This window comes from Drosophila serrata, unplaced genomic scaffold (genome assembly GCF_035046125.1).
Source record: "Drosophila serrata isolate PLE 108 unplaced genomic scaffold, ASM3504612v1 contig_240, whole genome shotgun sequence".
Lineage (NCBI taxonomy): Eukaryota > Metazoa > Arthropoda > Insecta > Diptera > Drosophilidae > Drosophila > Drosophila serrata.
In genome coordinates, this window is record NW_028257138.1 from 5,116,878 (window position 1) to 5,142,957 (window position 26,080).

General features: G+C 39.7%; 6 protein-coding genes and 1 long non-coding RNA gene across 10 annotated transcripts; 5 read left to right on the plus strand and 2 right to left on the minus strand.

The window, feature by feature from the left end:
• Nucleotides 1-41: 41 nt before the first annotated feature.
• On the plus strand, nucleotides 42-1,507 carry LOC110183465 (putative nuclease HARBI1). The gene is made up of 3 exons (XM_020951746.2): nucleotides 42-477; nucleotides 574-1,279; nucleotides 1,333-1,507. Exons 1-3 carry the CDS (start codon nucleotides 160-162, stop codon nucleotides 1,452-1,454), a joined length of 1,146 nt encoding a protein of 381 aa, XP_020807405.2. The 5' UTR covers nucleotides 42-159; the 3' UTR covers nucleotides 1,455-1,507.
• Nucleotides 1,508-3,258: 1,751 nt separating this feature from the next.
• On the plus strand, nucleotides 3,259-3,903 carry ATPsynG (ATP synthase, subunit G). The gene is made up of 3 exons (XM_020951741.2): nucleotides 3,259-3,295; nucleotides 3,355-3,410; nucleotides 3,499-3,903. The coding sequence occupies exons 2-3, from the start codon at nucleotides 3,371-3,373 to the stop codon at nucleotides 3,756-3,758; spliced, it is 300 nt and encodes a 99-aa protein (XP_020807400.1). The 5' UTR covers nucleotides 3,259-3,295; nucleotides 3,355-3,370; the 3' UTR covers nucleotides 3,759-3,903.
• A 481-nt stretch (nucleotides 3,904-4,384) lies between these two features.
• abo (de-etiolated protein 1 abo) lies at nucleotides 4,385-6,456 on the plus strand. The gene is made up of 2 exons (XM_020951739.2): nucleotides 4,385-5,485; nucleotides 5,545-6,456. Exons 1-2 carry the CDS (start codon nucleotides 4,532-4,534, stop codon nucleotides 6,259-6,261), a joined length of 1,671 nt encoding a protein of 556 aa, XP_020807398.2. The 5' UTR covers nucleotides 4,385-4,531; the 3' UTR covers nucleotides 6,262-6,456.
• On the minus strand, nucleotides 6,397-6,998 carry LOC110183460 (uncharacterized). The gene has a single exon (XM_020951740.2). It carries the CDS (start codon nucleotides 6,996-6,998, stop codon nucleotides 6,468-6,470), a length of 531 nt encoding a protein of 176 aa, XP_020807399.2. The 3' UTR covers nucleotides 6,397-6,467.
• Nucleotides 6,397-9,317, minus strand: YL-1 (Vacuolar protein sorting-associated protein YL-1). The gene is made up of 4 exons (XM_020951696.2): nucleotides 9,041-9,317; nucleotides 8,846-8,978; nucleotides 8,489-8,789; nucleotides 6,397-8,430 (listed from the first exon to the last, which is right to left on the minus strand). The coding sequence occupies exons 1-4, from the start codon at nucleotides 9,169-9,171 to the stop codon at nucleotides 7,928-7,930; spliced, it is 1,068 nt and encodes a 355-aa protein (XP_020807355.1). The 5' UTR covers nucleotides 9,172-9,317; the 3' UTR covers nucleotides 6,397-7,927.
• An 11-nt stretch (nucleotides 9,318-9,328) lies between these two features.
• Tmem214 (Transmembrane protein 214) lies at nucleotides 9,329-15,352 on the plus strand. Of its 4 annotated transcripts, XM_020951694.2 has the most exons (8): nucleotides 9,329-9,740; nucleotides 9,822-10,132; nucleotides 10,194-10,808; nucleotides 10,868-11,072; nucleotides 11,136-11,281; nucleotides 13,698-14,114; nucleotides 14,240-14,358; nucleotides 14,423-15,352. In XM_020951694.2, the coding sequence occupies exons 1-8, from the start codon at nucleotides 9,620-9,622 to the stop codon at nucleotides 14,535-14,537; spliced, it is 2,049 nt and encodes a 682-aa protein (XP_020807353.2). In that variant the 5' UTR covers nucleotides 9,329-9,619; the 3' UTR covers nucleotides 14,538-15,352. The 4 variants fall into 4 exon arrangements, with proteins under 4 accessions (XP_020807353.2, XP_020807354.1, XP_086686893.1 ...); XM_020951695.2 differs by lacking the exons at nucleotides 9,329-9,740; nucleotides 9,822-10,132; nucleotides 10,194-10,808; nucleotides 10,868-11,072; nucleotides 11,136-11,281 and adding exons at nucleotides 11,427-11,514; nucleotides 13,479-13,600; XM_086830767.1 differs by lacking the exons at nucleotides 9,329-9,740; nucleotides 9,822-10,132; nucleotides 10,194-10,808; nucleotides 10,868-11,072; nucleotides 11,136-11,281 and adding exons at nucleotides 11,454-11,552; nucleotides 13,479-13,600.
• An 829-nt stretch (nucleotides 15,353-16,181) lies between these two features.
• Nucleotides 16,182-21,065, plus strand: LOC147643996 (uncharacterized). Its single transcript, XR_015271197.1, has 2 exons — nucleotides 16,182-16,723; nucleotides 19,588-21,065. It is a non-coding gene; the product is annotated as an uncharacterized LOC147643996 (long non-coding RNA).
• Nucleotides 21,066-26,080: the final 5,015 nt, after the last annotated feature.

Here is a 26,080-nt window from a genome sequence, read left to right on the forward strand (position 1 = left end):
CCGCAGTTGAATTGTTAAAATATCCCATAAAACGTTAGAATTTAAAGATGGCGGCAAAAAAAGCTTGGGAAAAACATCGATAGTTCGCAACTAAACATCGATGACATTGATGACATCGATGTTTCACCATCTCTAACAGCAATATAAACAAAAGTGAAAATGAAAGATATACAAACGTTTGAACGCTGCCTAAAAGACTTTGAATATTTCAAAGACTTTCAGGGATTTCTGGATCCCAAAGACAGCGGTCAGAGAAAGCTTGTCCTGAAGAGAAAGCTTGTCCGTTTTAATCCACTGAATGATCTCAACGAAAACCAGTTCCGCAAAAAGTATAGGTACAAAAAGGAAAATCTTCGGCGAATTATAGAAATAGTGCGGGACGACCTCGAAATTGAATATTATGGACCATTAAAAAGGGAGCAAGTTCCCATAGACTTGCAAATTCTATCAGCCATCCGGCTGTGGGGTGGAACCGAGGTAAGGAGTATGGGAATGTGTGTATAACAAGGGCGGGAAAAGTTACATGTTTTGAAATTGTACGCTGATAAGCTTGTTTTTATTTTCCCACTGTAGCATCCTAAATTGACGGCAATGGCGCATGGCGTTAGTTTACGAACGTTGGCGAAAATCACTCGTCGTGTTGCTTCAGTGTTAGCGTCAAAAGCGTCTCGATATATAAGAATGCCGGCGACACTTTCGGAAAAAGAGAGAATAATGTGTTCATTTCAGGCCATTGGGAATATGCCACAGGTAATAGGAGCATTATTGCAGACCACGGTGAGGTTTCAACCGGAAAACTCTGGCTCTGATCTCAACGAAGAAGATCCTGATGGCTTACTGACGTATCCAGGTCAATCGAAAGAAGAGCTGCATTTGCAAATTGTATGCGATGCCGCCCATAAGATAAGGGACCTGGATATTCGCCTGATTGACGAGCACTCAATGCCCTCAGACGCTGAGATGTTTGCCTTGTCAAAAATCAAGGATCGCTTCGAGCAGAACGAGTTCCGAGGCCGAATTCTGCTGGGCAGCGAAATAGTTCGTTGTTCTTCCTCACTCTACACGCCAGTGCGTTTTCCGAGAAATCAATCCGAGGAACTCTACAACCACGCCCACTCCACCACGTATGCATCGGCCAGGAAATGTCTTAGCCTGCTGATGAGTCGCTTTGGCATCCTGGGCACTGAAATAATGGGATCTTATGGATCGGCCAAGCAAACTATCACAGCATTGTCTATTTTGCACAACATGGCAATGGAGTGGGCAGATCCCAGCATAGGTAAGGCAAATTCTGATAAGAATAGCAGTAAATATAATTATTTTTTACTTTAGATTCGGAACTGCATGTTTCACCTTATAAATCGACTTTCTTCAATGCCATGAGCAACGCACCAAAATCCGGAGAAGACAACAATAGAAAGCAGTTCATTAAAACCCACTTTGCATCTGTATAAGAAAAGAATTCATTATAATAAAACATTCGATTGTAGATGTAATTTTCTCAAAATTAACGAATTTTAACGGCTTAGTATTTTCTGGTATTTTACTATGTTTTAATTCAGCAGAGTTCTCATCCATTTTTCGATTATTAGTATCTGACTTTATGTCCGTTATATTAGCGTCGATTAGTTAACGCTGAAATGGAACATGGGGGGAACAGTAATTTCGAATTAAATCTTAATTCGATCTTACCTTCAGATTTTGAGAAATTCAAGTGTTTCGCTTTTCCGACCTCTTTAATAAACACTGGCTTCATATCGATAGGGCGCCTCCCACACCCTATCGATGAATAGCCCGCTAGAAAAAATTCCTATTGATCATTTAAACAATTGTATAAAATATGCATACCACATGAATAGAATTGACTTTCCAAGCATTTTGGTAGATGTTTCATCAAAATCCGTTCAGTCGTTCCAGAGAAAACATCACTTTTTCATTTATTTCCATAAATGTTCCTATAATTTATCTGGCAGCACTGCCTGCCTAAAATTAAATCAATTTGAGTTAAACTTTATTATAAAACTTATGTAAAATGGAGATTGTACCATTAACGGGATCGCAATTCTAAACATTTTGATCTATGTTTCATCAAAATCCGTTCAGTCGTTAATGAGAAATCCCGACTTTTTCATTTATTGCCATAAATGTACATACATATGTGTGTATGTTCGACGAAGAATATTAAATAAAAAAATGTGATTTAAACTTAATGGTTGGACATATGTACATACATATGTATGCAAAAGCAATAAAGGGCATCACAGTTCTGAACATTTTAATCCATTATATACTACTGAGAGTATATACATAGAAGACTAATTGCAAATTTTTATTTAGATAGCTTTAAATATGAGGGTGTAGTTTGCTTATAATTGGACAGACAGACAGATGGACATGGCTAAATAGACTCGGCTGTTGATGCTGATCAAGAATATATATACTTTATAGGGTCGGAAATAATTTATTCACTGCGTTGCAAATTTTTGACATGAAATCATATTACAAAGCAAGGGCATTGAAGCACTAGATTTGAGAAGCAAATTTTCGAAATAACATTTAATAGTCTGCCCAATAAATGATATCGTTATTCTAAGCAATTTGGTAGGTGTTTCATCGAAATCCGTTCAGTAGTTTCGGAGAAATTAACATTTGAATTATTAATTTATGTACTGAGGAGGCATGACTATGCACCCCTGGTACCCAACTGCAATAAATGAAGAAGTCGGGATTCTCATTAACGACTGAACGGATTTTGATGAAACATAGCTCAAAATGTCCAGAACTGCGATGCCGTCTATGGGACAATCCTTCCTTTTGTATAAGGTTAACCATCAAGTTTAAATCAAGTTTTTTCTTTTTTAGGCAGGCAGGGCTGCGGGATATACATTTTTATTCTTCGCTGGCACATGAATGGAAATAAATGAAAAATTGGGATTTCTTATTAACAACTGAAAAGATTTTGACGAAACATGGATAAAAATGTTCAGAATTATGATCCCGTTAGCCGAGATATTAAGAAATCCGTGAAAACACGATTTTTCACATGATGTTTTTTAATATATCCAAATGTCGAATACTTTCAAACCCAGTAAAAAACAATAGTAAATTCATTTTTTAGCATTTATAAACTTTTTTTATTCGAATTAGTGCCTTAACTACGAAATAAATTTAAAATTATCTCCTCCATGTTCCATTTTCCCACCGTTCCATTTCGACGCTAACTCATCGACGCTAATTTGACGGACATATGATTTTGATGTATTCTCTTATCGTTATCGACACGGTCACACTATAGGTAAGTTTTTCACGCATTTTGCCAATTTTCGTCTTGTATAATTTCAACGCCTACTACAGAAACCCAATCGAAAAAATGGCGAGTTTGGCTACCAAAGGATCAGGACTTGTAAACAGTAAGTTCCGCCAGCAGTAGGCAAGGGATTACACGCTCCGCCACTGAATATACTAATCGCAGAATTATGTAATGATCTTATTCCGCAGGGCTCCTCACTCAGGCAAGGCCGCAACTGGATGTGTTCCTGAAGTACGCCAAGGTGGAGCTGACGCCCCCGACGCCAGCCGATATTCCGGCGATCCGCCAGGGCCTGGGCAACATTGTCAAGGGCGCCCGGACCGGTGCCTACAAGAACCTCACCGTTCGCGAGGCCTGGCTTAACACCCTGGTGACCGCCGAGGTTATTTTCTGGTTCTACATCGGCGAGTGCATTGGCAAGCGCCACATCGTGGGATACAACGTTTAATTTAAGCTTCGATTAGCCAGTTTTGGAATGGAGAGTAATCTTATTTCAGATGTGTATTTGTGTATGTACGTCTGGAAACACATTTCGACGCTAAATAAAGTGAAATCATAAAGTGGTAACATAAAAGTACGAAAATATTCGAAAACCGCAGTGTTTACTTTTAAATTTGAAAGGTATTCAAGATAATCTGCCCTTTATATCGCTTAAGAGGTTTACAAGTACTGTTCAAGTGTGTGGGGAAAATAAACATACCCTTTTATTGATATATTGGACTAATATCCCAAAACATTATATAAAACTAATAATGATTATTAAATCTAAGGTGATTTAGGTTAAGATCCAAGGAACTATAAGTGTATAACATTTCCAATTGGAAAATCAAGGCAAGACATTACCGAGTTGTAATCATCTTAAAAGTCAAGCCTAGGCAATTTTCGATTCCCGAAATGCAAAATGATTGGGAAATAAATCAAGATAATCTTGGAAACAGTTGGGGTAAATATTCGAAGCTGCAAAATCCCATTAAGTACAATAATTATTATTAATCTGCGTGTGGGCAGAAAGTAGACCCCCTTTTGGTACGCCCAAGGAAATTTTCTTTGATAAAAAGTCAACAAATTGTGATCGATTTAAGTGTGACCAGCTCCATAGATAAATCTATTTCATCGTTGGTGTTAAAAACATCAGCTCTATTTTTTGTGATCTTGACAAAACTGTTTAATACAGTCCATCTAGTTTTAAGAAGTGTTCTATTCACATAAACGCTGGCTACCATGGCCTACAACCAGCGCCTGCAATCACAGAACATTGTGCATTTGTTGCAGAACCGCGAATCCGGATTCACCTGCGCCGGCAGTCAGATGAGCAGGATGCCCCGCTTGGCATATGAGCGCCGCTTCTACAAATCAATCACTCCCTGCTTGACCATTGACTCTGTGGCCATTCCTCCTGTCTACCTGCGCAAGTTCACGCCGGACGGCAGCCAGCTGCTGGCCTTCTCCCACGACCAGCGGAGTCTACACATCTACCCCTACAGGGGCTTCAGTTCGGCGGCAGTCGGCGAGCTGATCCGCGAGGCAAACGTGGGCACCAAGGAGTGCTACAAGAGCGAGGAGAACAATGTTCTAAGCAGCACGATCTTCGAGCGCCTGTTCGCTACTAAGGAGGCGAAGAGCCTTCGGCTGTGCCACGGCCTCAACGGTCGCTATTACCTGCATCGGGAATTCAGCGTTTTCCTTGAGAATGGCAAATATGTGCTGCTGGCAGCCATGTCCGTGCTTAAAAGTGCACTGCCCATCGAAAATTATGTCCGCTATCCGGATCTCTTTGACAAACTGGACGCCTTTTCGTATGTGTTCTTCGTGGTGGACCTGGAAAAAGGGGTTGTCAGCGATAGACTTTTCCTACCGCAGGATTCTATTGTCGTTTCCCACAATCACGGAATTTCGGTGATCGGTTCTAAGGTGGCGATCATGTCGCGACTGCACCAGTGCATTTACGTCTACGAGATGTCGAATGGTAAGCTCTACGAACAGGAAACTATTGGGCCGCGCCCACGGGACTTTATCGAAAGAGCATCCTCGGACATTGAGGATTTAGACGCGACTACGGTTTTGCCTATAACTCATATAAAACAACGTGTACTGAGCTTTCTGTATCGCCAAATCGACCAGGACTGTGACTATGTGAGGATAAAGCGGCAGGAGTTCTACAAAAACTTTGAGTTTGTAAGTAAATAAATAATATACATACGTTTATAATAATTAAACACCATTTCCACTTCTAGATCGAGCACATGATCATGGAGAGGATGCAATTGATAAACAGGGATCTACTCCTGTTGCGGTATGAGGAGCGGCCCAAGGAGAGCGAGGTTATGTCCCTACCTTCACCGACACCGCGTCGTTTATACGTTTTCTACATCATATCGGCCGAGGAGGTGGTGGCTGTCTATCCGGATTCGTCCGTCGATCTGCTTCAAATCATACTGCTGTTCTACGATGAGATGAGCAATGTCCGATCGCTGCAAACCGGCGATGCACCATCCTTGCCTCTGCACTACTTCCTCAAGCAGAACTTTTTGGATGCCAATGCCACGGTCCCCTTTGTCCGGCATGCGGCATTGCGCTTCAATCCAGGCATTCCCGTCAGTTCTCAGTGCCTGTCGCCATCGCCATATCTGAAGTACAGTGATTTCGGCTACGACGATCGGTACATGTCGCCTCTGGAACGACCTAATCCCTGCTCTTCGGAGCCCATCGTCTTCAAAGATCAAGCAACAAAGACTGTGAAATTCCGGATCTTCGCCAAAGCGCGCAGGGAAATCGGAGCGCTGGCGCCGCGTGAGCTATGTGCCTTCATTTGGCATCCGTTCGAGCCCTTTGTCCTGAGTATCCAAAAGTGCATGAACAGCTATGCCTACCATGTCCACTTGTACCATCACGGTACGGTGGTGGAGCAACCGCGGCAGCTGCAGTCGCAACAAAGTGCCTCCAAAGAATAAGTACTTGTGATATGCTTTCCCTAAAAATCCTGAAAGCACAAAAATTTATTGCTTTCGGGGGAAACAAGAAAGTAAACTGTTTGTGATTTAAAAATAAATCCTAATTCAGAGGGATTTTAAACACAAAACAAGAGATTTCTAAACGTACTTCCAAAAGTAAATAAAATTACTTGTATTTTTTTAAGACATCAAAAAGAGTTAGTTGTTTAGGGCGATGAGTGGTGTCCATCCTCGTTGTATTCCTTGTTGACTTTAAGGGAGTGATTGATCACACTGGAGCCTCCTTGTTGAGGGTAAGGAGTGGGGAGACCAGGTCCGGGCGAAGGTTGTTGTGGCAGCTGCTGATTTGGAGATGAGTTGGGGTTCCAGCTGGGATTCTGTCCAGCGACTTGCTGCTGCTGCTGCGGTGGATATGGAGATGGATACATCGGTGGCATCTGCTGGGGAGGCGGCGGCGGCGCCTGCATGTACGGATTGTAAGGATACGGAGGATAGGCATACGGCGGTGGCTGGTTTGGATACTGTGGCATCAGCTGATTATAAGGGTATGCATTGTATGCATATGGATAGCCAAAGCCATAGGGTGTGGGATAGGCTGGATAATTGTACTTGTGCTCCGTGAAAGTGTGCTTGTTATTTTTATGTTCTCCACTGTTGCTACTGTCGCTATCGCTGTCACTGTCTGCCAGAACGGTTCCCAGTACCAAAAGGATACTCAACGCAGCCAAGTGCTTCATTGTGACGCAAAACGTTCGTTTAATTTGAGCTCACGGGCCCGACTAAATTGTTGAGAATGAAAATATGTACCTTAACGTCCATCAAGACAAATTAAATAGTAAGCGCGTGGGGTGTTTTTGTTGATAAGACAATAAATAAAGAAAGCAGGGATTGGTCAGGTCAGGTTTACTACTTTGATTCCCTGAAAGTTCTTAATACTTTAAAGATTTACTGAATTTTCTAAATTAAAAGCAAGTTTAATGTCGGTCTTCGGAAAAATATGATGTTTTTGGGTAAATTAAATTTTTTAATTACTTTAAAAAATTTTTCTAAGTGGATAGATTATGCAATTAACCAACTAAATAGTTGAATATATATTTCAAGTCAAAACAACCGCATTTCCGATGCTTTGGAATTACTTGATTAGGGGTCATGAAGCTTATCATCAAGAACATTTACCGGAAACGAAAAATATATATAAATTCAATGATTATAGTTTACGATTTTCAAATACTTTTTAAAGAAACTTTTAAGATAAAGTTGAATATGTTTAACAGACAAAAATCTAAACTTTCACAAGGTAAAAACCATTATTATCTTCTGGCAAAGTCAATAATCCGGATGCTGCTTATACCTGAGTACTCCTATCAGTTTTCTACAATATTTATTTAATATACTTATGCTCACGCAGTCCCAAAATGAAAACAGTCTGCGGCTAGATTATAAATAATATTGTCATAGATTAGACTTGGGAAATTCCAGATTTACTTCGCCCCGTTAAGTTTATCTGGGAGTCTGTAATCCTTGACATTGAGTTGATTAAGACGAAATTTTTTAATTTAAACAATTATATATATATAAGTCTTCCCTGATAATAATTTGAACTATTGTAAAATTGGTTTATTCTATATATTTAATTGTAATCACTAATAGAAAGAGTTACCAGTTGTCAGTTATCTCCATTTTTGCTGACAGTTGCTGCTGCCACCTTGACGCGATTCTCCTTGACGAGCTTGCGCCATTCCAGCCACTTGACCAGCTCAGGCTGGTCACTGCTGTTTCCACTGTCGGTACCCTGCTGCTCTAGCTGCATGTAGTAGGCTTCGCGCAATATCTTGAAGGCCTGGATGCTGTAGTACGGCTGCTGGGTGACAGGATCAAAGTAGCGGGCCGGCAGGCGGGTAATCGGACAGATCCCATTGCTAGGTTTTGGCGGCGGCTTGGGACGGAAGATATTCTGGAACACCTTGTCATTGAAATCGTTCTCCACCGTCACGAAGGTGCGCTCGCACTTGCCGGCAAGATCTTTTGCATCGCTGGGCTGAAGGCTACCGCGCGTAGGCTTTCGCATGGCAGGCATGGTCAGCGAATGATAGCGTATTGTTGGTCCTGTGAAGGTGCGCTTGGTCGGACGCGTTTTCTTCTTTTCCAGCTCCATTTTTTGGAATTTCTCTGCAGGTGGATGTAGTTAATGGCTATCAGGTGGCTTGGCTTGGATTTGGATACCTACCCAGAGATTTGATATTCTCCTCTTCTGTTATTTTGGCCTCCTCCAGTAACTCCTCCTGTGTGGGCATATAGTCCTCTACGCGAACCTTCTTCTTCTTTCGCTTACGCGCATCGTCCAGCTCCTTGAGGCGGATTTTCGTGGCCTGTGTCTTAATGGCCGTCGAGGTGCGAATAGATTTCCGGCCGGAATCGATGACCGTGAACCGAGGACGCACCCGCCGCTTGGAAACGCCGCCACCTCCGCGTTTTTTGTGCAAAGCTGGTACGGCTTTGGTCTCCTTCTTGGCCGTCGGTTTAGTTTCCTGCGGAAACAGTGGTAATTAATTAAATTCTCGGAACATCCATCTAGGCGTCGCACCTTGTAGGCCTTGGTATTTACGCCGCCGCGTTTTCTTTTCTTGTCTGCCGCCTCCTCTTGATCGGAAATCGGCTCATCCTGCTCGTCGATACTGAAGTCCGAGTCCACCACATCTTCCTCCTCATCCTTTTGTCTGGGGCAAGTTTTTTTACATGGTTATAACAATTAAAATGCTTACATTGTGAAAACACTCACTCGTATTCCTTGTCCTCTTCCTCGTCCTGAAATCCTCCGTAGGATGTTTTATAGAAGTCGTCTTCCTCTTCGTCCAATAAAGAGGCTATTTTGTTGCCGGCATTGTTGCGGCGAGAACGTGAGGCAGCCATATTCTTGTATTTTATAAATATTTATAAAATTTACAAATTTTTGTTTTGGTTGGCGCCAGTGTGACCAAACTTATTTCTATTGATAAAACCAAAACGCTTTCGGTGGCTTCATTCCGGCGGGAAATACAACTTAGATATTTTGCAACGTTATTCTACATTTTCGGAAATAAACATGGGATTGAAGGTAATTTTATTGGTCTAGTTTTCTTACTTAAAATATTGAAATATGTAAACATCGAAAATAAAAGTAAAGCCTGTCAAGCAGTACAGCTTATTCGCAGCCCTGGATTGTGGATTTTGTTGTGAATCTATATTTTTCAAAAAGCTTGGCCACTCTTACACACCGATAAATACGCTTGTTGCTTTTTTCATTCTGCCGGCGCCTGCATTCACGCTAATTTAATTTAGTTTAATTTAGCTCAAACTAGCAACCCAGCCTGCTCTAAATATGTCGGAACAATGGGAGGTGGTCACCAAGTCGCGGAAACAGAAGAATCTGGACAAGAAGGTTATTGCCCACACGGAACAGAAGCGGATTGCAGCCCAACTGCCGAAATTGGAGGAGCTATGTAAGAGTTGATTGTGTTTGTGCGCTGCATGCAATTGCTGAGCGGATTATAACTAATCCAACCTGCCTCCACTTTCCCCAGTGCCCACTACTCACCGGTATCGCAACTCGTTTGCCACCAGCAGCAGCAGTAACAACAACAATAAGTCTCATTCGCCAGCTAAATCCAACTCAAGTGCCTCATCCTCATCGAAAAATAATAAGTCGCCGGCAAAGAAGAATTCCGCGAAAAATGCTTCAGCTACAGCTGCGAAAAAGGCCACGTCGACGTCGGCTGCAAAGCCAAAAACTCTGGAACAGGCACTGAAGCAAATAACGCCGGATGACTTTGCTGCCCAAGTGGAGCAGGTGAAGCTTAGTTGTCCCGGCTCCGAGCTGCGCTGGCTAAGTCATGTAAGTTCTTTGGCAGGTTATCCACATTAATCCCGATTTTTAAGCTGAATTCTATTTGTAGATTGCTCTGTACTTTAATGGCGCCTTGTCTTACGACTGCGATCCCATCTTCTCTGGCCGCTCGGCTCAGTATCCCAGCAATCTGGCCAGCGGCGACCTCAAAAATGTGGTTATCCAGTTCCTGGGCAGCGTGGGCGAGCAGAACTTGGAGTACTTCTTCTACTCCCTGCTGGATAGCATGGCCACGGATCTGAATAACAACCAGACGGTGGCCGGGTATAAGCTGATCCTGCAACTGATTGGACAGAACTGGCCGACCATCTGCTCCAGGAATCTGGCTAAGACGGCACTGCTGAGGAACTCCTACCAGAACCGGAGCAATATCTGCCTGAGCATCCTGTGGGCCATCGGACAGGGCGGCTTTAAGTCGTTGAACGAGGGTGTCCGGGTCTGGCAGAATCTAATGCTGCCCAACCTGGAGCTGAAGCAGTACACCAAGTTCGTTGTGGAGTACATGGAGCGGGTGCTCAATGCGGAAGCTTCGAGAAAGTCTGCAGATCCGCTGCTTCTCAACCAGCAGGAGTTCTTTGCCACGTACAATGCTCTCAACGCACAGTACGTGAATCTGCCCAAGGATCTACAGCAAAGTCTGAAGAGAAGTGCAAGGCTGCTGTTGGTAAGTCATGAGATAAGATTAAAGACTGGCCGCGTCTCAAGAAAGTTGTATTTTTTCAGGGAAACTATATCAAGAGTCCGGTGAAGCATGCCAACATCTTCTTGACCTTATTTCGGGATATCAGCGCTAGTTCCAAGCAAAACAATGAGATCGAAGGCTGTATTAGCTGTCTACTGAGCAGCGGAAGTGATGATTGCTTAAAAGTGTGGCGCATGAACTATAAAAAGCAAACATTGCCCAGTTTATTGCTACTGAAAGCTATAGGTATGTATGTTGGTGAATTTTTAGGCAAAACTGTTCCAAACTTAACTTTTAACGCTTTTCCAGACGACAACTGGGCTACTTCTACCAAGGAGTTGGCTGAATCGCCAGCATATCACACTTTTTTGCAGGAAATTGACGCTCTCAACGGAGAGCTGGAGGCCAGTAAACGAAAAGACAGTAACTTAGATAGTTTAAAAGAAGTTTTGTTGGTGAGTATATTTCAAATAGGCATTAAATTTTATTGTTAGGTAAACACCTGAGCCATTTTGTTAATGAAACTGCGTTTCATGATATTTTTGTTTACGAAATTGAAAACGGGAATGCTTTTCCGCGCTTTTAGCCCAAATCTGGCCACATTGCCGACTGCATCTTTTACCTTCCGACCACCATTTTTCTAATTAGTCAGTCTGGTCACACTGCTTCCGTGAAAAGGAAAACGAAGGTACAAATTTGTAAAATTTACATTTCCAAGTGATAAATGTAATGCAAATCAGTGTTAAAAAGAATGAAGTGGGCTAACAGAGGTGCAGCTAGCTAATTGAAACCCCCGTCAGGTGAAAACAGCAGGAAATTAAGCTTTTGATGAATCGTAACTTTCGAGGGGACGCTGCTGCCAACGCGACGTCGCTGCCAGAAAGAGAGAGAACTGCTTGCCGGCGTTCGCCGACGAAATTTCTCCCTTCGCCATTAGACTCTGCTGGCCTTTTTCCCCATTGTGCAAGTGCGCATAAATTAATGGTCCGCACCTTAATTATCGTGTTGTTGCAAAGTGCAAAGTGCGTTTAAGCCGTGTAGGTGTGCGTGTCATCTTTAACGGTTGTCCGTTCGTGCGTGTGTATGTGCGCGGGACGCCTGTGTATTGGTGGCAACTAGCTGCATTTTTCCCAAAGCGTTGCCATGCGGGTCCAGCCTTTGCCGCTAAAAATTTCTTTTCTCCGAGCGGACGTGTTGCTTTCGAAAAGAGAGATTAAGCATCGGGCATCATAAATATAGCATTTATCAGTTAACATACGACTCCCCGCCGCCGCTACCACCGTCGCTGATAAGCACGCCCAAATTCGATGATCTGGCGGCGCGTCACTTCTTATTTACTGATGTGTTCCAGCTGCGATTGGCCGTCCTTCCGCCCGCCTCCCGCTCCCCTAAAGTTCGCGCTCGCTCACGCCTCACCTTTCTCTCCCTCTTACTGTCTGCCCTTCTGCCGATTGTGCGCACCGCACTCTCCCTACTCTTACTCTTATTGCACGCACGGTGGTGCAGTTTCGCACATTTGCTGGCACTCTCCTCGCAGCGCCACGATTGCGCCGCGAAGAAAGAACGCTGAGCGAAAGAACGCACGCCGAATTCGTTGGCAGCTTCAACACGTGGCATGTCCACTGTGACCCTGATTTTCTCTGCTCTTTCGTTCTCTGGCCTTCGCAAGCGGCTTTTTCTTTTTGATTACCTTTCTTTTATTCACCTGAAACACAAAAGAAAATCAAAATCCAGAGGCCAAAACAGTTCTAAGCCATCAAACATAGTTCGTTCAACTTTTCAGTTGTCTAGCGGATATTTTCAAAACAGTCGAAGTATTTTAATTAAAGAAGTATGTAGTATTAAAGATGTATCTAAAAACTATCAGATGTTTGTATCAAGTAGAATGATGATAAAACCTTAAAAATTCGTGTTTTTATTTGGTTAAACGCTTCAAATTACTGAAACAATTTTAATAAACGTTACAGTACACTCATAGTACCCAATTTGCTGCTATAAAAAATCAATTTCATATTTTATCCGATTCTAAGCGTGTTGCCTATAAATGTCTAGTTATAAAGATAAAAAATCGCATAAAAATATACCTTGAAAAGGTGAATTTAGAAGATTAATACATACGAGGAATACAAACGATAATTTAAACTTAAATCAGTCGATCGACTACAAAGATAAAAACGATAAACAATAACTATGATATCTGTGACAATGAGAACTGTTGTTTTGTAAAGTCAAATGCCAAAAAATAAATAACTAAACCCTTAAAAATAATGATTTTATAATAAGGTAACCCAAGTTTATACATCGACGGTTTAAGGTTCCTAAAAATATCTATGAAATATATATATAAAAAACCCACTTAGTCTACAAATTAGCCAGAAATCTGTCAAGCTATAGGAGCTCGACTGTAAATGTATTTCTTAATTATTCCCCGTCGCGATGTGTGCTCTCTCCTCCCATCTTAGGTCATCGCGCTCTTATCCCCTCAAAAAGCATTCGTTGTTTTCGCCCGCAATCATCTCTCCCATTAACCGCAACAAAAAGCTTGGTTTGAAAGCTCACCAAAAGCCAAAGCCCTCACTCACTCATTCTTTTTAGCAAATCGAAGTGCAGTGATAAAACTCAATAACTAATTAAACATTTCTCAACAAACAGCTGAGGAAATCTAGTAATACTCGTTGCTATATCGAAATTAAGTGAAATTAAAATAGAAAATGGCTCAGGTTAAACCGAAAACTAACAAACAGGGCGGCAAGCCGGCGCCCACTGCCAAGAAGGTAAACACAAACGGGTTGTCTCATGTTATCTTGGGCAATTCAATGTTCCAATTACGCATTTAACTAAACTCTACATTTCTTGTTCCGCCCAAAACAGGCCGTTCAGGAGAAGAGCAGTGCGCAGCAGAAGAAGAACAAACAGAATGCCGCGGCACAGAAAAAGAAATGCGGATGCTGCAAGTGGACTCTGGGCAGCATCCTTGTCATTGCCCTGATCGCAGGAGCTCTGTACTACGACACGGAGACCAACGGCAAGGGTGTGTTCGAGAAATCGGCCACCGGCAAGGTGCTGAAGAATGCCGGTGTCCTGCCGCATGTCCAGAAGACCTGGTACACGGTCATGGGCGCTGGTGCCCGTGGCTACAAGTGGGCGGAGGTGAATGTGCCACCGTATGCCGAGCCAGCGATCAAGACCACTGGCGATCTGTGGAAGTTGGCGAGAAATGCCGTCTGCAATATCTACCAGAATGGCAAGGGATACTTCAGTGCCAAGTGGCCTGTGGTGGCTAAGTTCGTAAGTGTCGATGGAAGATGATTATGATGATGAGATCATTGCAAACAAACCAGTTTTTTGGATTAATCTCTGTATTATTTTGAATCTCCGTATATCTAATAAGTTGCTTGTTTTCTACTTTGCAGATTGACCAATACGTGCCCAATTTTTCGGGTAAGATTGAGGCCTTTGCCGCGGGCGTTTGCGACTTTGCTGTCAGCAGCTACGATAAGTCTGCCGTGCTTATTAAGGAGAAGGTGCTTGTGTAAGTTGCCCCTGACTGCCCAGCGCAAGCGGCATAACTTACCCTTGTCTTATTTCTTTTTCAGTGGTCGCTTCTCGCCCGAGAACATCAACCAGGCACTGAACCAGACGCGTAACGCCGCCCTGGAGTACTACAACCAGTTTCACAAAAAGGTCGACGCATACGCCAAGCTCAAATGATTCTAAGCGTCCGGCACGCTTAACCCTCTCTCTCTGTAGGCAGCGACCATCATCCGCAGCTGCTGCAAGAACAACAATCGCGTCATAGTAAATAGTGAAGAAAAAGCCCCTAATTTTTCGCAATTAGTTAAAAAGTAAAGAAGGAAACTCAAGAAGCCACTCACACATTCATAACAAACAACAGCAGATCAGGTCTCTAATTAAACAAAAAGCAATACGAGCAAATCTTTGTGGATGCCGGAAGAATAGTGTACACTAACAGAAGAAACCTAGTAAATTCAAACCTCTATATCGAATTATGTTAGTTAAAAAGAAAAGAAAGAAAACCCGAAAACAAAATTTCTGTTGTACAAAACACGCGTGTTTAAATATCTTTTCTCCGGGACGAGAAAAATATATTTTAAAATTTCTGTTTTCCCCAAGCCGTTGTAAACAAAAGGAGTTCGTAATTGTAATTATTTAAGAGCGTTTATGTGTGGCAATGCGCGAAGCGTTTACTTGAAATTGTGTTAACTGAGAACTTAACAATTCCAATTGCATTTTGAAGGCAAACAATAGATTCAACAAGTTTTTTTATACAACTATATTTACGATATTTACTTTTACTCTATATTTCTTTTTTCCCAATGTGTCCAAGTGTGTGCATTTCTCAAGACTCCTTAGTTTATTTGCTTAAAAATAGCGCGTTATAGTCGGATCTTTGTTTATAATGCGCGCCAAACCCTTTCGATTTTAAAATCTCATTTGTATATTTAAAGGAATACACGATTTTGCATTAATAAATATAAAGTTGAAAGAACGTGAAGTAAAGTGAATAATTGAGAGTTTTATTTTAGTCTAAGGAATTTTTAATGTCTGAAATGGGTTCGAGTTAATAAATAATAAGTTAACAAATAATGGTTTGACTTATTTCGATGCTGCGAAATAAAATTAAAAGATACATAAATGAAGAAATGAATACTTTTTTCAGTTTTGAACAGAATTTGATCAAATTTGAGATATACCCATCATATCGTCCAATTTCTGCATTTTTCAAATTATATCTTATTTTTAAGCATTAAAATAGGAATTATTTAATTTTACTTAAAATTGAGTTGTAAAGCAGTTTAAAATTCCTATTTGTGTCTTTTGAAGCAGTAAGTAACAAAGCAGAACATATTTCCTCGTCAAGTTCTAAATATCCCTTTTTCAACTGCTTTCTTTGTATTCTTAAAAGGACATTAATCTTTCAACTGCTTTCTATGTTTTTTAATGGGATAATAATATAGAGGGAAACACATAAAGCAGGGATATAATATAAAAGGAAACACATAAAGCTGTTAAAATGTCCCTTGAAGTAGATAGAACTGCTTTCCAATTTGAATTTGAATTTGAAAGACTTAAATAATTTAAAATTACAAAACATTGAATGTCTTCCTACCTTATTTATAAACAGTTCAAAATATTTACAAAAAGTGTATTTTCATAATCTATTTGGTTAAATCTTTTGGTTAAAATTATCTAAAATTTGTAGATAGCTTTTTGTATTTAATATTGAACGAAAATTATTCATAGTTTATTCAATATGCCTAATAAAATAAAATATACTAAATGTAATTAGTTAAATTCTTTAAAAGGAAGTTCTCAAGTTTCTCCATTCGGAAAACCCCCCTTAAAATACCGGGATTCACCCCAATTCGCCGCAAAGCAGGACTCGACCGCTCTTCGTCGTGGCTGGCAGGACTCGTGCTAGGACTCGTAAATTCGACGGAACGCTGACTTCGTCCCGAAAAGGAAACAACAATACGGAAAAGCTCCGGCTCTCGGTTGCCGCAGTATCGAATGGATTTCAAGTCGAGGCGCACGTGTTTATCCTTTGGCGCGGCTGTGGTTTCGACAACTCCTTATCGCTCGCATCGGAAGGATATCGTAGTTGCCTATTTCGTTACGGTTGGCGTTGCGGTTTATCGCGGAAAGCAGCGTCGTCTCAAGATCCACGCAACGCGTTGCGGCTTTTTGTCGTCTCAAAGCTGACACTGAAAAACGGAAAGAAAACGGTGTCTTGAATTTATCTCAGTGCAAAAAGTGCTAAGAAGGAAAAGATAGTGAGGTTTTTTTCAACAGGAGGCCGCTTTAGGCGGCCAGCGAAAGGATATTCTTGCAAAGCCAAGGCTCTAAAGTCATATCATTGGATTTTCGAAGAACAAGTGAGTTATAGTTAAAATCTTAAATTCCTTTTCAGTTATTCTCAGGAAACCGCAGATAAATCAGAGGTCCAGCATGGACTCCCCATCGGAAATGATTCCAGACAGCCGAGCGACGTGATTTAGGACTAATCGAAAATGCATTTGTTACTCGAGTTTCTCGAAGGAAACTTTTTCACTTCGAGAGGAAAACAAATCACACATATTTTCTGCTCAAATTTCTGTGTCAGTTGCATAAACAGAGGCAAATGGGGGGAGAGTTTTCTGCACAAAATTTGTATTATTTTTGTTTGTTCTTTTTTGTCTCGGACTCAAATCAAAGTTTTTCCCTGTTCAGGTGGAAGTTTTTCTTAAAAGTTCTTTCACTCTCGCTCTACACCTTATCTGCTTTTGAAGTTGCTTCAAGTTTTTCCACGACCTAATGAGCACGTGTGTTATGGATTGACTTTGAAATGAGCCCTGATTTTCTTCTCATGAGTTCGTCCTTGTGGCCAATACGAAAAGTGAGGGCGTGTAATTAATTCCAGGGAGGGGGCCTTAAAAACTTTCGCAGAAATTGGTCGGAAAATAAAGTTTCCACAAGCCGCCAATAATTAGTGTAGTTTTAAACTTTCCTCAACTTTTACTGATATGTATAGTACATCCAATTGATTGACCAATTTAATGCTGACGATGATGATGCCCAGTCCCATTGCGGATTTTCCTCTCTCTCTCAAAGGAATAAAAGTTGAGGAAGACCTGTTGGTTGGCGAATTTATTTTGGCTTATTTTTTGCAACTCTCAACATATTCGTTTATGAGCACTTGGGACTTTGCGTCATCTTTTTGGGCTATTTTGAAGTCGTTTACTTAATTTAATTTATTTATAAAGGTACATGTTTTCATAAACCTATATATATTCTGTTTTCATAATAAATATTTAAATATAAAGGTATTTAAACTAATATTTCCTCTTCCATCAGTTTCTTGTAATGTTTTTGAAACTTATATCTGATATTTTAAATGCATCTACAGCTTATAGCTTCCTGTTCAATATTGAAACTTGGTTCGGAAGTAGTTAAAAACTTAAAAACTTTAGCCGCACGCAAAAAATGTTAAAGAGTTGAGAGTGCCAAAGCTTTCAAAGGCTTCTACTTAAGATTCTTAATTATTCTTTGGATCCTTCGAGTTCTTTATTATTCTTTCCTAACTTTAAATAAGAATGATAGCTTTAAAGGCTATAATAGACGCCGGGCAAGGACCTCGTCTGCTCCTTCGTGACTTCCTCCTTCCTGGCGATTAATTAAAGTGCCGCTTGAAAGAATGGAAGTAGATGAGCGTGTCGCTCATTAATCTTCTAGGCGCAGGACATATGTCCTGCGAGTTAGACAATCTCAAAAAAGGACATTGAAATCGAAATGCTTGCTCCTTCGTGTTCATTCTAATTGAATTCGCTTCGATGGGTTTTTCCTTTCTGGTTTTTCTGGGAATTCTGCTCCTTTAAGAGAGATCAAGTGGTCTCCAGGTGGTTTTTGTGTGGCTTTTTGGCCAGTGTCCAGGTGATTAATGTGCTGGCCAGGTCCCAGCCTGGCTGGTTTGTTTAATTAACTTGTATTTATGCCTGAAAGTAGACAAAAGGAGACAAAAGCCAGACGATACGAGACGAAAGTGGTTTGGGCTCGTCACATGAAGGACTAAAGTTAATTACAGGCAAATGGTAGAGTAAGCGTCTAAGATGTATCAAAATTAGCGCCTGCCACTTGAAAGGGTAAAGACCACAAAATGCAATTAGCAATCAATGAAATTGGTAACAACAATAGCAACCATTTGCATGTTAATTTTATTGAAAAGGCTGTGATTCAGCTCATTACAACATTAAAAAAAAACACCATTTAAAAGCTGTGATTACCTGAGAGATCACAGCAACAAAGTCTTCTCTTTGACAGCGATTTTCCTGGGTCAAAATTTCACTTTTGCCGCTGTGAAAATTAACATTTTAATTGGATTTTGGTCTTTTGCATTTTTGCGAGTGATCAAGGCTGCACCATACACACTCACTCACCTTTTTGGTGCAATAATAAAAAACTATTTAAACAAGCTCCGTGCGGGTGGTAAATATTAACGCAGTTGTTAGCATTCGGATAAAGCTTCCAAGGACAAGACTATGGACAGCCGTATGACATGGCCGCGATAAGCAACTTGCCATCGAAAACACGTAATATATATATTATATATATATATATAAATATAGGGGCTTAACAAACATAAACAACAGAGAAACAAAAAATTAATGCGACAGCCTATTTGATACGGGATAAATGATGCGAATGGTGGAGCCATTTGTTACGGACCAAGGTCCTTTGGTTAATAGCGCTGTTTGTTGAAATTAAATTATGTTCAGTATTAATTTTGATGCAGGCCAAATATAAGATAACGTTTCACTTATTTGTGTTGAATATATATTTGTTCTAGAAATAATAAAACATAAGTTTTTTAATTGGTAATATATTTCGTAAATATTTTTCAAAGATTTTTCAAAGTTTCCGGGTTCTGTATTTCAATTATTATATGTTTATATCTTTATTGTTTGTTTATTAAAGAATACCTTAAATAAGAAAACCTTTTTATTATTTTTAATTTTAATTAATTACCTCTCCCATCATGGTAATATAACACAACACATAACTCAGTAATTAAAATATATTTCTGATGGTTTTGCGAAAATTAATCACAGAAAATAATTGCAGAGCAGTTGCTCACTTACAACCACAAAAGTAATTACTATTTATAATCAAAACTAACAAAATAATTTGAAAAGGCCATCAATTATCTTTTAATTAATATGAAATATATTCACTAATTGGCCTAAATGATATCCTCTCGTTTCAGAATGGACTCTGAAGCCTCCTGCTGTTGCCTTTTGTCAAATCATTTCAAGTGATGTGAGCCAAAAATATCCGACATAGAGCTCTATAGTTACCTGCTTGAGGTAAATAACTCCAAGTCAATAAACAATAACGATAACTGAAGGACCATGGCCACGCCAGGCAAATGCTTGGCCTGCATCCTTACGCCAATTATCGTGGTAATTATAAGCATTTCGAGAACTTGTGCAATGCAGGAGCAGCAGCAGCAGCAGCCACTCGGAATTAAGTCGTTATGTAAGTTGGCAATATACCTTTAATTAATGAAATATAATTAAGTCCTACATATGTAGTTTGATTATACAAAATATTATATAATTATTATTGTGAGGGCTTGCTCTTTAATTGCATTATGGAAATGCCTTTTCTAGTATATTTTAAATTTTAGAAAATAATTTAAATCCTTGCATTCTTAGTAGAAAATAAGGCTGCCTAAAATCAAAGCAAAGTTCTCTTTTTCCACTCTTGAAATAATACCAGGTATATGAGGAAGGACTCAACAGTTCGGCTTAATGCAGTAAATGCCTAAATCAATTATGGCCAGCAGGCGGAAAGCGTAGAAGAGATGCCAGAAAATAGGCAAAATAAACCAAATAAGCAAGCAAAGAATAAAATCTACTTAGCACATGTAGACTTTAATTAAATCATGACCAAGAGTGAGCGGCAGCTGGAGAGACATGGAGAGACACGATGCTAGGCGTCGCGTGGCCTTCATATTAATCTGCAGACACCAAGCCGGAGCACATCCTGCTCTCCAGGATGCGGGGCCTGCCGAGTCCTGAGTCCTGGCACTCTGTTTGTGGTTGCTGCTTTAAGGCGTCGCCAGTCAACGCTCCGGGGATTTTTATGATTATGCCTAGCATTACTTGGTCGTGTTGCTGCTCCCATTCTGTACAAGCAAAACACGACAATAATGCTCAGAAATTTACGAGGATGGGGCAGAAAGTGAATCCTGATACAACAATTAAGTGTTGAAAAAATGTATACAAATTTAACCAGTAATATTAGCTCCAGAGTTAAGTGTATAAAACGGAGGGAAAAGTGAGATTTATAGCTATGGGAGCTAGCTTTTCTTTGCTGCTTTATTTTTAAATTTATAGAGTTTTTGATGTAAGAAAAATGTTAAGGAAATATTTCATATTTTGACTATACTCACAATAAATTCTATAAGTTTTATAAGTATCTAAATAATACTTCGTAAAGGCCACACTGCGTATGAGTGATTATATTGAAGTATTTTAGAACATTTTTTTACCGCTTTTATTTCAATAGAAGAAATAGAAATTAAGTAATGAAAACTCAATACGTTATTAGGTAAACATTGATAAATAAAAAAATGATTTTTGTGAACAATAAATTCAAGCTATCTTTTGTTTTGAGTCATCCTTTGTTCGAGGACCACATTGACCACATACGTAGAGCAATAAAAGACCGAATCAAATGTCAGACTAAATTACTTTCCGTTTCATATATTTTTATATGTGTTTCTTCTTAAATGGTTTAAAATAAATTCCTAACGTTTAGATCCCTTTTCCTTTTCAATCGGTTCAGTAAACCTTAAAAGGAGACAATTTTCATGGTAGTTGTCCTTCTGCTTGTATTTGTGTACCACCTGGCAGGTGTGTTCTGTGTCCCATGTAACCATATGTATTGACATTACTTGCCAGTGACTTCATGATGTGTGTTGGGCAAAGTCGAAGAGAGGCTTCCATCATAAGGAAACCTCCCAACCTCCTTAATTCCTCACCTTTTGCTGGAATGAAAGTCAGCCACAAAATGCAGGCCATAAGGACAGCAAGGAGAGAAAATGCAGGCCACTTCTAAAGGGATTTTCCTTGCTGGAAAATCAACTCAAACTTTGCACTTGTTTCTCGTCTCGAAAAATAAAACGAGGATGAGGAGGGAGACGGGGCTGCTGGCCAGGAAAAGGATCGTAAAATTATTTTATTGCCCCGCAGTCTGGCCGCACAATTAAACTGCCATCGTGGAAGTTGGTGTGCCATCAAAGGGAATTATTTAAAATTCAAAAATCTGGCACAAGCAGTTGTCGTGTCAATTAATAAAAGTTACGATTATTTTGTAACAACACAAAGGATACTCGGAAGGACGGATGGACCATTGTTGTGCCATTTAAAATTGGTCATAAAGCAAAGGAAATAAAAAGGGGTTTCGTCTTTTTAAGTGGCATTAAATAATTCGTGGAAGCCACTTAAGAAGGCTTTGTTCTGATAGCCACTGGCTTGTATTTAAAGAAAATGATTGAGAATGCGGGTAATTACATAAATGCAGGAGGCCATTGTTACTACTATTAAATTAATGAGGCGAATCGATGGATTAAGCTGTCAGTTATTTCACATTTAAGTACTGGATACTTTCTTGACTCTTAAGGGAACTGCAAAATCGAATAGTTAGATATTATTCCAGCAGAGAAATACGCCCTTTTTGCAATTTAATAACCATAAATGTACCAGAGCATATGTACGTACCTCAATCTGTGGAGAAGAGTGAGCAATATGGGAAGCAATTTCATTTCATATATTCCACTTGCCGCTATTGTTGTGTGCCTGTGTGTTGTGTCCTGGCGGCAGGACCCATGGCCATCACAGGGCCTCCACCGCAGGGATATAAGGAAATCACATAAATACAAGCTCATAAAAATCATGACTGCATGTCCTTTGTGTCTAGAGTTGTGGCGTATTGTCCTGCCTTTACACTTTTATTTTTTCCTCCTTTTTTTCCCGAGATCTGGTCTGCCAGAGATTGTGGGGACTGTTTTTTATTACAAAATGTAACTAAAAGTTGCTGAATATATATCACATTAACTTGTATTTCAATTTTAATGTATTGCAAGCTTAATTTTTGACATTTTTAAATGTTAACTGCTGGCAATTCCCTTCTACAGTGCTCAAATAATCGAATATGCCGAGCACGTTGGCCCAAAAATGCAATCTAATTTAAATGACTTAACGAGAAGGCCGAAATGGTACAAAAACATGCTTCTGAGGGAGACCAGGAATAAATGCGAGTTGCACATGTTGCAGATGCTGCTGCTGCTCCTCTTCCAGCAGCCAGAGATGCAGATAAGGAGCATGAGCAGGATGTGTGCTCATACCGGTATCCTTTCGTGTAATTGCATGTTCCTAACTGAATTCAAAAATGACTACGTTTGCCAGAAATTTTGTTAGAGAAACGAACGAAAGAAAGGGTTTGTAATCAAACATATGCTTATCGTAAATATCTGTTTTACACTATAAACTCTGAATTAAATTTCAAAATTTCATGGAAAAGCCTTTAATAAACTCTTCATAGTTGAGGTTTCCATTGAGAAGATTCTACGAAAAATCGTAAAGCTCTGCTTTACACTAAAAACTCTGAATTAAATTGCATGGAAAAGCTTTTAATAAACTCTTCGTAGTTTATGTTTCTATTGAGAAGATTCAACGAAATATCGTAAATATCGTAAATTCTGAATTAAACTCTGAAATTTCACGGAAAAGCCTTTAATAACCTCTTCATAGTTGATGTTTCCATTGAGAAGATTCTACGAAAAATGGCACAATTACGATATGAATGAACTCTCACATATTTCGAGTGGTGGAGTAAAACACAAAAAAATAAAGTAAAACCAATTTCAGGACATGTGTAAATAATGATTTCGCTGTGCGGTCTGTATTCGTTCAACTGAAATAATCGTTACACATAAATTCCGCCTCGAAAAAATATTAGCTTTGGGTGCCATTCACCTAAAATATGTCTAAAAAAATCCCCCTCAAACTTTATTTGTTGGGAGTTCATTTTTACCCTAACGGGTACATTGTTTTAGGAATGTAGGATTTATTTATGATTTAAAAATATTTAAACATTTTGTGATCCCTACCAATGGGCATTTCAAGTGCTTAATTCGGGGAAAAATCCAAAAATTTTCTACAAAAACCTACCTCACTTGAGTGTGAGTTGGAGTAAGGGCATTGCACTGAGTGTGTGTTTTAGGGAGGTTTATTTTTCTTTATTTCTACGAAACTGAAATCTGTAACAAATCTTTTCCACTGTGAAAACATTAGCCTTACGAGGCATGACTTTTATATGTATGTACAATATACAAACATATGTACATACATGCTTGTGACAATAAGCCAAAGAAAAAACAAAATAAAACATAAAACATGAAATCAAAAACCCCGAAACACACACACACATATGGAGAAGGATATAAATTTCTGGGAGGATTTTTAGGGGGAGGCAAGGCCTTCTACCAAAGCCGTTTTGTTAGATTTATTTCCGTTTTTCCCACTTTTGTTGCAACTTTTACTGTTTTTTGTTTGTTTGTTCTGTTTGTTTTTTTTTTGTGTGAAGTTTTTGCTAGGTTTATGTTTGCGGGTGTGTCTAGTATTAGTTTCATGTTATGCATACCGACTAAAGGGGCGTGGCATGCAACAGCTAAAGGGGTACAAAAAGTCTGTTAAATAATAAAGCAATAAAAAAAGGGGGTTTTTCCCTACTACCCACACTATTAATTTAAATCAGGAACTAAGCGGAAAAGACCTCGTAAATACCAACACTGATGTTCATCAAGTTGGAAAATTAAAACTTTAGCCAGTGGAAAACTGTCACGGAAGTTGTTATTGCGCTCTCTCCCTGTAAGCCAAACATGCAATTTTTACCCTATCACAGAAATTTACTCCAAGTATTTGGACGTGGAACTAGCAGTTGCAATATACGCAACGATAACAAATGATGCTGCGACTTGGACTCGCAGGATGAAGGATGAAGCGGGAGCAGGAGCAGGAGCAGGACCAAAGCAGGCTGGCTGACTGCTAACGATACGGGGAATAAGCCCTTATATGGTACAGTGGGTACTCGTAAATGGTGGAAGCTAATCTATGTTTGTTTATGGAGAAGTTCCTATCATTTTTGACTTTTTCTTATGCCTCTTCAACCTTTATACGTTTCTGTGTAATTAATCTTAATCTTAATAAAATCTTTGTTAGTATAAGTATTAATATAGCCAGGGATCACTGTCCTGTAAGAAGTTGCCTAGGAACTGTAACCTTTTGTCGCTTCCCCCCTTCCGCGATTGTTGCCAGCTGATAAACTAACTAAGCTCCTGGCAGGATGGCAAGGATGTGTATGTTGTGGGAGGTTAGAGGTAGAGGCGCAAGGAGCCCCAGGCGGGACATAGTGGAAAGGATACAACAGCAACAACAACAACAAGCATCTCGCTAAATTACAAACAATGCTTATTTGTTGTTTATCTGTGTAAAGCATCGCTGTGACACTTTCAGGCCACGCCGCTTACATACATACAGACCTTAACTTAGTTGCCCCAATGAAGGGGGAATCCCCTCCGTCATTTTATACGTAATTGAGTTGATAAAGCTTGGGCGAGGCAGGCAGGCAGGCAGCAGTTCGCATTGTTTGTGTAATTTGCGTAATGCATGCAAAGTTAATTACCTCGGGGAACTTGGTAATTAGAATTGTGATTGAACGCGCCGCACAGTGTCGTTGACATCCCTTTTGCTAAAGTGTATGCACTCCCAGTCACCTCCTCCTGGATCCGAATCAACACCATAAATTGTGTTGTCCTTGACAAGACATCGTCTCCATCTATCAGTAATATCTGACTGTCTGTCCCAATTGTTTCTTGATATATCTATATATATATATTTTTTCTTTTTGTGAAAAGTTGTCGCCGCCGTCGAGTTTGCAGACGTTTTTCAATTAGCCAAGGCAAGAAAGTTTGCCCTGCACTTGACGTCTTGTTATGGCTACCGAATTGGTAATGTTATTATTTCGATGGAATTTTCAGGTGATTTTCATTAAAATAAACACCATGTAAATCAATAAAAACTTTGCAGACATAAAGAGGTGGCAATGGCTAGCTAAAGGGCAAGGTTTAAGGTCTTAAAAAGCATTGAATGGGTAGAAAATTTAATATTATTATGATATTAAGATATTAAATATGAAATACGACTTATAAAGTTGTTTGAGAAAGAAAATCAGTGACGAAAAGGATTACTATATTTCCTTTTTTAAAACATAAAAATCTTTTCTCAATTGCTAAGCCCACAAAGCAAATAAGTATTACTGAAGCTCTGTTAGAATTTGCAATGCATTTCACAACTTTGATCAATAAACGAAAATTGCCATCATTTTGCAGTATCCTATGCGATTTAAGAGGAAAAACTTTTTATGCTTTGGCAGTCACTGACAACTTTACGAAAAACCAAGAAAATCAACAAAAGAAATATGCGAAAAATGGATATTAAATTTTTTTGTTCTTGTATTCTTAAACTTTTTGGTATTTAAGCTTCTTAAGAGATTAAAGAACGATTTTTTCATTTTCATTTTCTTAACCCGCTTTAAATAAGACTTTTTCTGTGGTAATATTAATTTATGCATTTATGCGGAATAAAGAAAGCTAAAATTTTATTTTTCATTTCGATTTTGTGCCTGTCGGA